This window comes from Drosophila yakuba, chromosome 3R (genome assembly GCF_016746365.2).
Source record: "Drosophila yakuba strain Tai18E2 chromosome 3R, Prin_Dyak_Tai18E2_2.1, whole genome shotgun sequence".
NCBI classification, from domain to species: Eukaryota; Metazoa; Arthropoda; class Insecta; order Diptera; family Drosophilidae; genus Drosophila; species Drosophila yakuba.
This window is the reverse complement of record NC_052530.2, coordinates 23,034,648-23,048,143: the sequence shown is the minus strand read 5'-3', so window position 1 is coordinate 23,048,143 and position 13,496 is coordinate 23,034,648. Positions and strand designations below refer to the sequence as shown.

General features: G+C 44.2%; 2 protein-coding genes across 4 annotated transcripts in view; one reads left to right on the top strand and one right to left on the bottom strand.

The window, feature by feature from the left end:
- The window catches only part of LOC6538057 (uncharacterized protein C2orf42 homolog), a 124,764-nt gene that overhangs the window by 62,350 nt on the left and 48,918 nt on the right, over window positions 1–13,496 (bottom strand). The window lies entirely within an intron of this gene.
- Window positions 1–13,496, top strand: part of LOC6538058 (tyrosine-protein phosphatase 99A) — a 111,578-nt gene that overhangs the window by 51,458 nt on the left and 46,624 nt on the right. For all 3 annotated transcript variants that reach the window (XM_039375894.1, XM_015193142.3, XM_015193144.2), the window contains exon 8: window positions 2,415–2,529. In XM_039375894.1, the coding sequence (XP_039231828.1) occupies window positions 2,415–2,529 (115 nt within the window). The remainder of the gene's footprint in view (window positions 1–2,414; window positions 2,530–13,496) is intronic.

The following is a 13,496-nucleotide window of genomic DNA, read 5'->3' as shown; positions in this document are numbered from 1 at the left end:
TTGATGTAATCAAAAATATTAGCATAAAACATAAGCATTGCAGCTTTTTCTGACAAAATTTTTAAAAAAATTAATTTCTCTTTCGCATAGCGCCACATTTTTTCTCTACGTGTACGTGTTTTTTGTGCTCAAGTCACTTTGGTGGACTTCAGGACATGGCTTTCCGTTATTCCCATATCGCAGCATCAGCATTCAGGATCCTGCGGCTTCTGCCGACCTGCCACGCCCCTATCTCGCCACCGCCTCCCATGGCTGGCGGCATTCACATTGAGCTGTCACGTGTGAGGTGGAAAGCGAGGGAGCGGTGGATTTTGCAGCGCTTGCCCGCAGGGCTAAATTTGCCAATTTTCTAATTAAAATTTCTGCGCCGTAAAGCATAAATTTCGCAACTTTCACGCAGATAAAAGCCGGCAAGTCGAGTCACCCGAAACCTCAAAGGAAGTTGCTCCGCAAAAAAAAAAGTACCGACAAAAAAATATAACAAAAATGGAGGCGAAAAAGCGTAGTCCGACACTGATATTGTTGATGAACAAGAAGAAAAAAATACTGCAAAGATAAAAGAGCAAATTCAGTTGGGCAAAATTGTGCAGTTTTTGTTAGAGGCATTGGGATTTGTTTGACAGGTGAAATTTCCATCTGTTTGTAGTTCCGAATGTTTGCCTTCCACCTACCACCTAGATGCTCTTTTTGTTTCCAGTTGCCACTAATTAACGCAGAAGGGCGAGCATATTTAGATGCTTATCCCCCCACTGCTTCACACTTTGCCAACTTATGCAATATGGCAGGAAGTTGGCAACTTTATCAATTACATTATATCAATTACGTGGCCCGCCCTCGGGCGGTTCCAACTTTCAGCTGACCATAAAAATAAAAGCAGTTGTAAATTTTCGGCCTCATTTACTGGCGACTAAATAAAATGGCATTATATGACCGCCCACCATATACAAACACTAAATCCAAGCGCACAGTTTTATGTGCGTAGTTCTTAACACAGTGGCGGTTAAAGTAATAGTGTCATTCCCTATAGAACTATTTGGTAATGAAATGCCGCCAAAATGAAGAGTTTAAAGAAATAAACTGTTTAGAGACATATTTAAGCACATTGCTTATCGTGCCTAAGCTACAAAACTATGATCTTGACCGCAGCTGTGGCAGGATGCCGAAATGCTGGATAAGATATCACGCTTTTGGCGGAAATAACTGCGACTGTGGCTGGCGCCGTCTGAAAAGCCGAAAGCAGCCACTTAAGCTGTTGGCATGGCAGTCAATCCGCTGCTAAGCACAAGCCTAGAGTTCGCACAGTCGAAAACCCGTTGGTTTTGTGGCGGGACCGCAGACGGGCTCAGATACACAAATACACACACACGCACACACATGCACACCAGCAGGCAAATTCGGGCAGGCAGCGCTCTAATGTATGCTACATAATTTGCCCAAGGCAGCTGACCATTTGCGAGCACATACATCCCCATACACATGTGGTGCTTTAGGCAATAGCGAGCCACTCTAAGTCTGCGGCTTGTTTTATGGTTTGGCACTGCTTTTGACCTTTGGTTAAAACCCTAATCAGCAGCTCGCGAAATTCACATACAAAGCCACCGGAACGGACTCACTTATGGCAAGTCCTTGCCGTACACGCACAAAAAATTACGAGGTCATGAGGACTTTGGAAATATAAAGACAAAATTGTCCCTGGTTTTGGTCATCAAGTGCAGAAATGTCATAAATATTTATTTGATTTGAATTGTTGTACTTCCTTTAATCATCATGAATCAAAAGATATCTGTGAAAAAGTTAAAAACGAAGTTCCTTCTCCTTTACTTTTTCGAATCTGTATTTCTGTGCGCTGTGTACGGATATATGTGGAGTGGCAATTAAGGCAAAGACTACTGCTCGTTGCCCAAGCAACTCAATTTCCTTTTGCACCGCCATCGCAGCAGTGCAAATCAATTTTAAGTGCTGCAATTTTCATATTTGCCAACGGCAACGCACAAAAGTATGCAACGCGCAATTTCCGCTCCAAGCATGCACAATGCTGATGGGCGAATGGAAGGGGAGGCGGGGGCTGGGCGGTGCAGTGGGTGGTGTTGCTGCTGCTGCTGCTGTGGAAAAGCACTTGCTGCAAGTGCCCCACTTTATTTTGTTAAGCGCCTTCGACGGCCAACAAACGAAAATTCCGTTGGTGTGTGCAGCGAAAAAAATAATAACACCAAGAATTGTTCTTAATTGGGAATTTTTTTTATACAGATCATAACTCAAACATTTCAAGTAACGGCATGGAAAGAATTAATAAATCAATAAAAAGAATTCCTGCACTCTTTTAGTTACGAATGTTATATCTAAAGTGATTATTTTATTGAGTTCCTACACAAACGACTAGTAATTTAAATGAAAAATTCCCCATTCTCTTGCAGAGCCATGAAATACAGAACCTCCAGACGTACACGCAGTACAAGGTGACGGTGCAGGTGTTCAATCCCGAGGGTCTGGGACCGGAGACCACCATTCTGGTGATGACCGACGAAGGAGGTGAGTGGCAGTGCCCCTTTTGCGGGACAGAATGCAATGCAAATTCCCCAGATCTCCAACATTATCAATGATGCATGCCGCACAGTGCCCTCGCTGGGGAATTTGGGCTGTCAGGCATGCACACGATGGCCACAAGTCAATAAGTCGATCGACCCATAAGTCGATTTTCACATATCTCGGACCCGCAAAATTCCAAATATTACGGCTTATTGACATGCCAGACAAGTGACCAATCCGACCCCGAAAATGCCAGAAAAATGGGAAGTTATATGGTGTGTATATCGCATATCAAATGCAGTACAGGATGCAGATGCAGCAGCTTCAGAAATAAATTCGCCTTTGTGTGCACTTTTAGTTTTTCTTCTCCCAGCAACATTTCCATGGTTTCATGGATGCGAGTAGTGGAAGGCAAAGCAAAGCAAAAGCAAAGCACAGCAAAGCAAAGCAGCAACTTTGAGATTCGCTCAACCACAAAATGCCTCCGCCATGCAATGAAGCAAACAAATAAAAGTTTAACTCCGTCCAGAGGCTAAGGAAAATATGTTGCAATTTTTCATATTCTTCTCTCACCCTTTTTGCCCGGATGGAGAAAAACCATTCAGCTTCTTGCCCGGCAACTCAAAATCCGCTGCAGACCGCAGTTCGGTGTGCGAACCGTATTGAAATGGTAGAACACTCGGCCAAACAAATAGAAATACAAAATAAATATTGCTTACTTAAACTTTCGCCATATGCTGCTCAGTCAGCAACAAAAACTGCCCAGGCATGTCCTTTCTACTTTCTACTTCGGTTCTTTCCCCCTTTTTTTTATACCCCCTACTTGTGAGGCGTTTTTGGGTATACCGCATTGATAAGCCAATGAATTCTATAGGAAACTACTGAATTAAACTTGATTTCTTCAGCAACTGAAATAATTTACAAAGTAATGAGTAGCAGGAATATTAAATCCAGGATATGCTGGATATGATATTATTATTATTCTAGAAAAACCCATCTTTTAATGCCAGAAGAATACAACACAAATTAGATATAACCATCTCCATTGGCAGATAAATATAGAAAAAGAAAGGTATCCAATGGTTGCAATATCCTGCGATTCCCGTTCCTTGCCGCATCCTTTCTATTGTTGAATCCCCCGGTTCCTTCGATCCTGGACCGCCACGTGGATTTCCGCTGGCGGCGTCTCACTTGGTATCACCAGACGCCGCCGCTGGCGGAAGTGTTGATGCCATAGTCGCCGGCCGGCTAAAGTCGGCGGAACGTAAATTATAAGCAGTCGGTCATAAATAAATCGGGGCGGATAAAAAAAAGTCCAACGTGTGCGAATTTATCGGAAAAGCGGCAGCAGGCGGACGAGGGAATTTAATTTCCTGCAGTCAGCGCAAATCTGTTTGCATAAGCGCGTCTTGGCCAAATATTGTGCTCGGATTTAGCGAAGGAAGTTTTTTAAGGCGCGCTAAGACTCGAAACTCTTTTGAAAGTTGCCCAAGAGCTTAGCGGCATAATTAGCATAAAATTCAGCGGAAAATCCTTTGCCTGCGTCACGGGGAACGGGATTGGCCGGAAACGGAATAAAATCAGATTCGATAAAAACGAAAATACGATGGCACTCGTCCGTATGGATTTCTCCTCCTCCTCCTCTTCCTCCTCCAGGTACTGGGTGTACACATATAAGCTGCTTTCGGCGGAGGCGAAAATATAACTCGGGATTTTTGCGACAGCTGGCATAACTCAGTAATTTCCGAATTTTTCACGTTCCTTTCAATTTTTGTTTGGCCGCACAGCATGTGGATGTGCCAAGGTGAACCGGCAGGTGCAGACGAGCGGCGCTTTCTGGGGATTTCCAGCGGCTTAGGCAGCAACTTTGGCCAAGGCCAGAACACAGCTGCTCTGCGCCCATGCTCCCTTGCTCCCCATGCTTTGGGCCTAATAGAATTCAGTTGATTTCGGTGGGGCGTGGTCGATGCCACGATGCGCGTGGCAGTTGATTAATTACCCCGAATATTTGCCACAAAAACAGCCGCAATGGTGGTACACCATACAATCCTGCACTTGAAATAATTACAAATAATTACAGATCGCGTAGTATCTTACTCGTACTTTAAACTTTAATTTGAAATATATACCCTTAAAAAGTGTATCTACACTTCCCCTGGCAGTTAACTTCCCTTACACATTCTTAGCCAGCATATGAATTGAATTTTCAGCCCGAGAGGAAAAGCCACCAAAGAACTCTGCAACACGACCACATGCGGTGAAAATTATGAAGCCTTGCAGTGCGGCTTAGCTGGAGGTCAGAAAGTCGGGGAGAGTCAGGGATCCATGAAATCCGGCAGTTCCTTGAGAGAAGGGCCGTGTTATCCAGCCAGATAATGTCCTCAGAACGAGCCCAACGATTGCAAAACAATTCTAGGGCTTCGCCGGGCTTTTGGCTTTGGCTTTGCCCTTCGAGTTGTAGTCGTCGAGCAGCTCGACAGGCCGTCTTTGATTAGATATTTTCCACTTTCCTTCGGCCCGTGCCTTTGTTTTTGCGTTTTAACTTCTGACATTGGCACGGGCTCAGAATGCCCCCCAAAAACAGTCTTGTCTTCCTCGTTTTAGCCGGCACGCACTTGGATTTCATTCGGCCGAGACGGGGGACCTGTGGCCAAGAATAGAGTTTTTTTTTTTTTGTTCCTTCTGCAGTGCAGACAGCTCAAGGGGCCCCAAACACTTGTCGCTTTCGAGACAGCAGGACACAAGGACTCAAGGAAGAGGACAGCAGGACAATCGTAATGGCTTTGTGCCCTGTTTCGTGATAACTTCATTTCGTTTCGTTACATTCGTGTGTACATGGCAACACTTGATGGTCTTGTCCTTGTCCTGGCAACTTTTGACTTTAACGCGTCCTGTTACCCAAGGCTTTGGGCCCTTTGACACGACCTCTTGTGCATGGAAGAGCAGTGGAGGTTACGAGGTTCGGGGATCGGGGATCACATGCAGTGAGGTGAACTGGTTAAGACCTCTAAGTCCATGGCCAGGCAACTGGAGCGTTGTGCAATTTAATTTGTCTACTTCTTCTACTCGAGGGCGTCTGGCGGGCCTTGGCTCTTTAATTTCAAATTTATAATTCAAACAACCTGCAGCCGTAGGAAAATGACTTTGAGCGCCATTACTCTCTCGGCCAAAATGCAAAATCAACGCAGCCAAAACAAATGGTCCATTAGACTCGTTGTTACGGGTAACTGAAGCAGAAAAGCACAAAACACTTGGGAAAACTGGGAAAGGCCCTTCAAATTACCCAACATTACAATGTGTAAATAGGAAAGGAATGTCAACAGAGACCTTGAATTTCTATCTTCAAATTATTAAACATTATCTTTTCCAAGTGCACTTGTTTTGACAATGTGCAGTTGCAGAATGAAGCCATCTATAATCTTTAAATTTAAAATGATGAATAGCAGTGCATCAGCATCTGCTTCATCCTTGAATTCCCCCTCCAGCAATTTATCACCGCCCGTTTGTCAACGCCCTTGGGGGCGTGGCACATGGCTGCTTATCGCTGCTGTTGCAACCAAGAAAATTAATAGACACACGCACAGCTCCATCCACCTTTTGGAAGGCAAAATGAAAAAAAAACGCACTTGCATTTTGAGGAAATGTTGCCACTCATTCGGAGTGGAAAACTAAAGCAAATGGAAAATGGGAAATCCATTTGCAGCGAGCGCGGACTGTCAAAAGCTTGTGGTCGTCTAACCAGAATCCGGAGTACTGCATCTGCCGGCGACTAAGTTTTGCAGCAGGACCCTCAACTTGTAGCTACAAAATTAATTACCTTTGGCTACTTTCAACTAGCTGCGGTTCAGGTTCAGCCGTTTGCATGCACTGAAAATCCTCGTGGAAATCGGCCCCGCCCCCCCTCTGGAAAAACACCGCCCACCTCTAAAAGATGGTTCGGCGCATCCGCTGGCTGCTTTTAAAGCGCCAGCCGCAGAAAACGGACCAAAAAAACACACTCAGATAGTGGCGCATAACCCAAACTCTGGGCACAAGTTTTCCTTCGTGGAAAACTGCGGGCGGCTGGCTGGCGGAAGTGACAAGCTGCATTTCGTGGGTGGTGGAAATGGGGGGTGGCGAAAATGCAGCGGCAACAACAACAGCGAGAGCAGATAAAACACCAGGGAAAAAACTTTCGTTGGCCACAATGAATAGTTAATACACTCGCAGGTGGAAAGCGGAGGACTAATTGAGAGGGGAATAAATCGAAAATAAAGCGCATTGAGAGAACGAAAAGGGGGAAATCTTTAGCTATAGCTATACTCTGAAATGCGCAGTAAATATACAAAACATAAACTTAAAAAGAGTGATTGAAACATGTAAAAGCTAACCAGAACAATTCTTAGGCAGAATGTAGAAATACTTTGTTTAATTAAAAAATCGCAGTATGCAAATCAAACGTACCAAGCCGTTTTGGGCAACTTTTTTCAAGGAAGGGTAGTAAGATGCCCGCAGCAAACAGCGGTAAGACGGTCGGGACTATTAAAGAAAGGGTGGGCAGGGGGGAAATGAGGGGAGGGGAGAAATGAAGGAGCAGAAGGACGAGCCAGCAGCAGGATAAGGTACAACGTGAAAAGTATGTTTTAATAAAAGCGGAAATGAAGCAGCGTTACCGTTATTTCCTGTTTGCGCACAGTTTTGTTTGCGGCAGAAAAAGAGGCAGCAAAAAAAATTTGTGCGAGGAAAAGCGCACCGGGGCCAGCTGCACTTTCGTTCGCTGCAAAGCCAAAAATGATAAACCGCAAACCACTTAAAAAAGTTGCAGGCAACAGCAACGCAGCCAGCAAAAACTTTTCCTAAATAGACGAAATTAATGAGCAGCAACACGGGGGTAAAGGAAAATCCCTGCCGCCGGCTCAGATCAGATTCTCAGGATGGTCAGGATGCACAGGACTCGCAGAAACTTGCAACAAGCAAGCTTAGTCGCCGATAGAGCAGGAAGAGCCTTTACAAATTTATCGATCCCGCTTTTGAAACTTATTTAAAAAATTATGTTGGGGAATTAGTAAACTTTAAACTTAATATACAAGTGTATCAGAGGATGGTCAGTATTCCACCTTTATGGTAACCAATAAGTATGACTAAATGTGTGCAACAATTTATCTTTTACTGCATGCACCTTTAAAAATATTAAGCCTTTCGCTTCTCGAAGTCGTGTTTAATTGACTTTGCTTCAATGGGCACAAATATTTTCTATTTCTATTGTTCCTCTGAGCATCCTATAACTTTTAAAGACCCCAGACCCATATGAATATTGGCTTCTTGTTCGCAATCCCATTTCACCTTTGTGCTCTCCTTATCCTGCTCCACATCTCGGTCTCATAATGCGCACACATATCACATTTGGGATGGGACTGCGGCGGGTTTTCCATTCGGAAAATCAGGCTAATAAAACATTTGCAAGCAATCAGAAAGTTCCAGCGCCTTCTGCGATGGATGTCATTGCATGTCTGGGCCGCTCCCCTGTCTTCTTCGTCGTCTTCCTCCTTTTGGCCGCTGGCAGACAAACTGTAATGCAAAATGAAAGCCCAAAGACGCTTTTCGCCCAATTTTCCCGGCGCGCCTTCCATTTTCCACGAGTTGACGGGGCACTCGAAGCCGGGCAGGCAAAGTCGACTGCCAGAATGAAAACGAAATGAAAGTTGTCGGAAAGTTGTTGAAAATGGCATTCGGCGTTGACAAATAATTTCATATCATGTCTGCGCTTTTTTGGCAAAGGATACCCCATCCTTCATTCCAGTCTCCGCCTTTGATTTCCCTTCATTCCGCTTTGTCTGTGGGATCAATTTCATTTGATTTTCGAGCGCCTTTTGGGGGACATGAGACTATGCAGCCATGAGTCTATTAAAGGAACCAGCTATGGTCTCAGTCTGAGCTCTGTTACAGGTACACTTTGCACTGCCAGACAATATTAAGAACTTAACTTTGGGTCTCGCAAATTATATTGGCAAACAACTTTTTCTACGGTTTCTCGTAATATCTTTTTAAAAGCAGCTAATTGAACTAATTCACTAAGGGACATTTGAGGACGAATGGAAGCGGTAAAAATTTTGAAAGCAATTTTCGTGTGAACATTTTTGTCTCTGTGTATTCACCTGACATCTCCCTTTTCCTACGAATCATCCTTGGAAAGTTTTTCTTTTTTTTGACAAATTCCCTGCTCTTGCTGCGACACACGCTCAATCACTTTGGCCCCGGGGCGGATTTTAAAGTCTTTAACTTTTCTTTTGACTTTTTGTATTTTGATCCGTTGGAGGGGAAGAATCTTTTTTCCTGTTCGATTTCTTTCGCATCCTTTTTTTTGTCTGCAGTTCATAGTCAAAAGGATTGCAATAACAACAAAGACAAACAGGCAGCCGGCAATCTTTTTGATGGCACCTCAGTATCGCAGTGTGTGAGTGCTTCTGTGTGTGTGTGTGTGTGTGTGCGTGGGCGGATGGGTATCTCTTCTAGCGTGGGCGTGGCAGCACTCAGGCGTGCGTGTCTGTCACCGTTCATGTTACTCTACGTACGTGTAGGTGTGGGTGTGTGTGTGTGTGTGTGTGTGTGCGTTTTGGCCTGGGGGCTTTTGCCGCTTTTGGCTTCGGCAAAAGTGCAGAAAATTTGTGCAAGTTACGTGCTTGATTACATTTTTCCAAACTTTTTTCCCTGCCATTTTCCTCCGTTCCATTTCGGCCATTGACGGGTGTTCGATAAGGTTAAGGTTCGCATAGTTTGGCCATCACATGTGCAGGCACTCGGAAAAAAAAAGTGTGCTAAAAGTCACAGAATCGTGGAAAAAACATACACCACCATAATTATTTCAAGAGTTTTCAAATGCGAGTTCAAATTATGGTGGGGTATATATTATAAGGTTTCCTCCTATTGGTAGAGAACATACTTTTTCAACGTGTACTATCCAATCCATTTTTCAAATCCAATCCACTGGCATATCGATTAATGGATAATAGACCTGACACCTGGGCGTCACACAATCACAAGCACAATCACAATTGCACACGGAAAGCTTTTAACAAATTGTGGTCGTGTATAATCGGCTTAAATTAAACAAATCTAAGCAATTAAGTGCAGAGCAGCCTTAAATCCCCAAAAAAACAAACGGAAAATGCAGGGCAATGCCGGCAATCAGATGGCAAACAAAGTAATCAACCTAGGGCCAAGATTGCATGACATTTTGCCAGAGATCGGCTTAAATCACATTCGGAAATTTTCGACAAAATGGTTCAGGACAGGACAGAAGGACAGGCCGTAACGAAAGTGCCTCCTTCCTCGAGCTGTGTTTTAGCCTAAATGAAGGTTCTCTTATGATTAACTGACTTCTCCACTAGTTCGATTGGTTAATCAAGACGGAAATGAGTTAAGTTCTCCGTTTGCAGGGGGCGGAAGGCAGAGTCGTACCACAGGGCGTATAATCTATTTCGTCTGGCAACTTGCCTGTGTTTCGGACACAGGACACACAACATGTTGCAGTCACGGCAGTCTCCTCCTGCTGCTGTTCACTCTGTAAAATTAGTTTTGCACTTTGTACATTGTCAGTGGCATTCTTTACATTTCTTGTTTGCCCCCAGCTCGGCATCCTTGCTCTGCTGCCCCTCGAATCCTTGACGGCCCCGCTCCTGAACTTTCGGCAGCTCTAACTCAGTTAGCCTGCCCAGCTGCGGTCCATGTGTGTCTGTCCTTGTATCCGTATCCGTATCTGTGTCTGTGTCTATGTCCGTCCATCGTCCTCGCAGCCGCATCTGTGTGGGTGTGAGCCACTCAACTTCAGCCTGTCATGTTGCACATCGTCTCGGTGGGTGCACTGAGAAATATTGCTACCTAAATGAACCATTGTTTGCTGGCAATTAGAAGAAACTTTATTAAAACTCGAAATAAATATATAGCATACATTGTGTAGTATCAAGTCATTATTTAATGTAAAAAAAGCTATATTTTCTTTCAGTATTTTGCCATTTCGTGAGTCCAGGCTACTCTGCATTAGGTTCCGCAGGCGACTTTCACGTGGTTAGTTTGCTGCCGCAGACAAAACTATGCACATTTAACGCTAAATGTGCCGGCTGCCACTCCCCCAACCACCAGCCTCCGCCCCCTTTTTCGTAAATCAGCTCTGGCCAAAGCTTTGAAATTTATTTAAATGCTCAAAAGCTCGTAATAAAAGAGACGTAGATTTATGCAGCCGGCTGGCAGATGGCAAGTGGAAAGTGCCAAGTGAGCCTGCAACCAAGTGGCAGCCAGTAGCAAGTAGGCAAAACATTTTGGCCAGGCCTAAAGCCCAAGCCCAAAGCCTTAAGCCCATGTGTGTCTGGCACTGATTGCCGCAGAAATGTGTGTGTGTGTATGCCATGCACACATGTGCATTGCACATTTTCATTTGCAGTTTTGGCCCACTCCCCGCGCACTTAGCCAAATTGCAGTCGGCTTGGCTTCGCTTCGCTGTTTTGCCAAAATGTCTTCGCGCAGTCGCCATCGCCAAAGCGTTAAAACCGCATTTGCAAACTAACACCAGCTAGGTCCTCATATGCAGCATCCTTTTTCCCCGTCTTCCACCACGAATTTTCCCCCGTTTTCCGTGAGCATTTTTCCTTGGTTGCTGCAGCTTTTTGTGCGTTTTTAAAATGTAAATCCTCGGAAATTTTATGCACATTGTCGTTGTTTTTCTTGCTGTTGTTGCTGTCTGCTGGCTTATATAAAATTTTGTAAAATTGCATTTACACCACAAACACATTTGCATTTGAAATGCGCCCCCCTCGTTGTTGTTGTAGTTGTTGGTGGTGTAACCCATGTTGTTGGTGGTATTACAACTACAAGAGCACCGATTGCAGGACAGCGGAAATGTCCTGGCCAAAAGGCGCACAGTGGAGCAAAACGTCAAGGAAAATTATTATTTAAAGATAAATTTTTGGTTTTAGCTTTTACAACAACAATATCCCCTTTTCCATCTTAGCAACCAATAAAAATTGGTTTTATTATAAGAATCTACTGCACACATAACTCAATTGCTAAAGAGAAATATGAGTCTATTTGGTGAACTCAAATGTTTGCTTTATTTTAGTTGGCAAGTACAAAATGCAGTCCTAAATAAAATGCATTTTACGAATGTTTTCTCTTTAGTGCCATCGTTCATCTGGCCAAGCTGTTAGTTTCATATTTTTTTAAACATTTGTTTAGTCTGCTGCATTCTGTTGCAAACGCCTGGTAGCCTGGAAATCCTGTTTGCCCATATCCTTGGCACACAACATGTCGAGTTTTGCATCTACAAGGCGGCAAGGACATCGCCAGGACTTTAATTCAACTCCCTTAGAATTTGCAGTCAAAGAGGCATTAATTGAATCAGAACGCTCATTTGTGGGGAAATTATATTGCCGCTTTTGATGTAGTTGAAGATAGAAAACCTTTGACACTCCACAAAGGCGAAAAGGGGCAAATGAATGCAGGGGTGGAGGGCGGAGTGAAGAAGAGTGGAGAATGGGGCTTAGAAACCGGCGACGACTGAGAACTGTGATTACAGCTTAGGACGCAATTTAATTATAAATAGCGCCAATTAATCAGGGCTTTCTGGCTTGTTCGCCGGCCTTAAGCCGACACAATGACAACCTGCAATGACCGAGAATCCTGTCCTCTTCTGTCTTGTCCTGTGCCGTGCTGTGCTGTGCTGTCCTGGCCATTGTCTTCACCTATTTGCCAGCGAATTTCCCCGCTCCGGGCAGTCATCCTGATTTGCAGCCATTGTGGGGACCACGCCCAGCGTTTTGCATAACTTAAGTTCTTGCCAACGGGTTGTGCGGCCCTCCTTTCCTGCGTTAATTTGATTTAAGCATTTATGGCATGCGGTCGCTCGCCCAGCGGAATTTTCTGGCATAAGGTCAGCTTTTCGCACTTTTTGGGAGTGGCCCTTCTGCGCAACATATTTGCAGGCTTTGCCATGCGAAAATCCTGGAACAGAGTATTCTTGAAGCTAAGAAAAAGAATATATTTAGGAAAAGCATTCATAGCAAACTGCACTCCCAAGCATTAAAGTACCAATTTTTAGTTTTGGCTACGTATTTTTTCCATTTCGCCGATTGTCTACACCGAGTTTTTTGCATTTAACCCACAGCCGCTGTCAACTCTTTCGAAAAACAGCATCGAAAAGAAAACATTTCGCAACGAGCACACATCACCATACGACCTTCGCACATATTTCAAATCCAAAATTGCGACAACCGTGGGTGTTACACGGCGGAAAGTGTACTTCCTACCGCCAATATAGACGGGAAATTTCTATTTTTTTGGGTTTCTGGTTTCGCTTTTGGGACCATGCAGGTTCCATATGCGGTTCCACCTGCCTCGCGTAAAACGCATAAATTTTATTCAATTTCTGTCATTTCACGAAATGTATAAACACATCACGGCGCCTACAACGCGCCTGCCACGCCCTCCATGCACGCCCAGAACCGCACACCGCACCTGGGCCGAGCATCGAACCAAAACCAGACTCGCACCGAAACGAAAATCCAGCCAAACCAAGCCAAACCAAACCAAACCAAACCAAACCAAAGACCAAACCGAATCAGAAGAGCACGGAACAGGCCGCCCTGCCTGCATTGTACATTTGCGGTTATGTCGGTTCTTTTCGGGCCTGACATACAGCCAAGTTCAAGTTAATAAATCTGCAATAAAACAAGTACTTTGGCATTGGCTGCCACCTAAAAAACTAACTTAAATTATTGGTTTTTTAAAAGATCCCTAAAGTTCTGAAATTAGTTACAAACGAATGCTGTCCAGCTTTTATTATCAATTCAACTCTTAAATATGCTCTTTTTCCATCAACCTTTTCAATACATTCAAGTTGAAAATAAAACATTATTGTGCCCCAAACTGTGGAAACGTACATAACGTGTATATGTGACCGTTTAACCTGAGCGTTACGTATACGCCGCGTGCGCTGCATG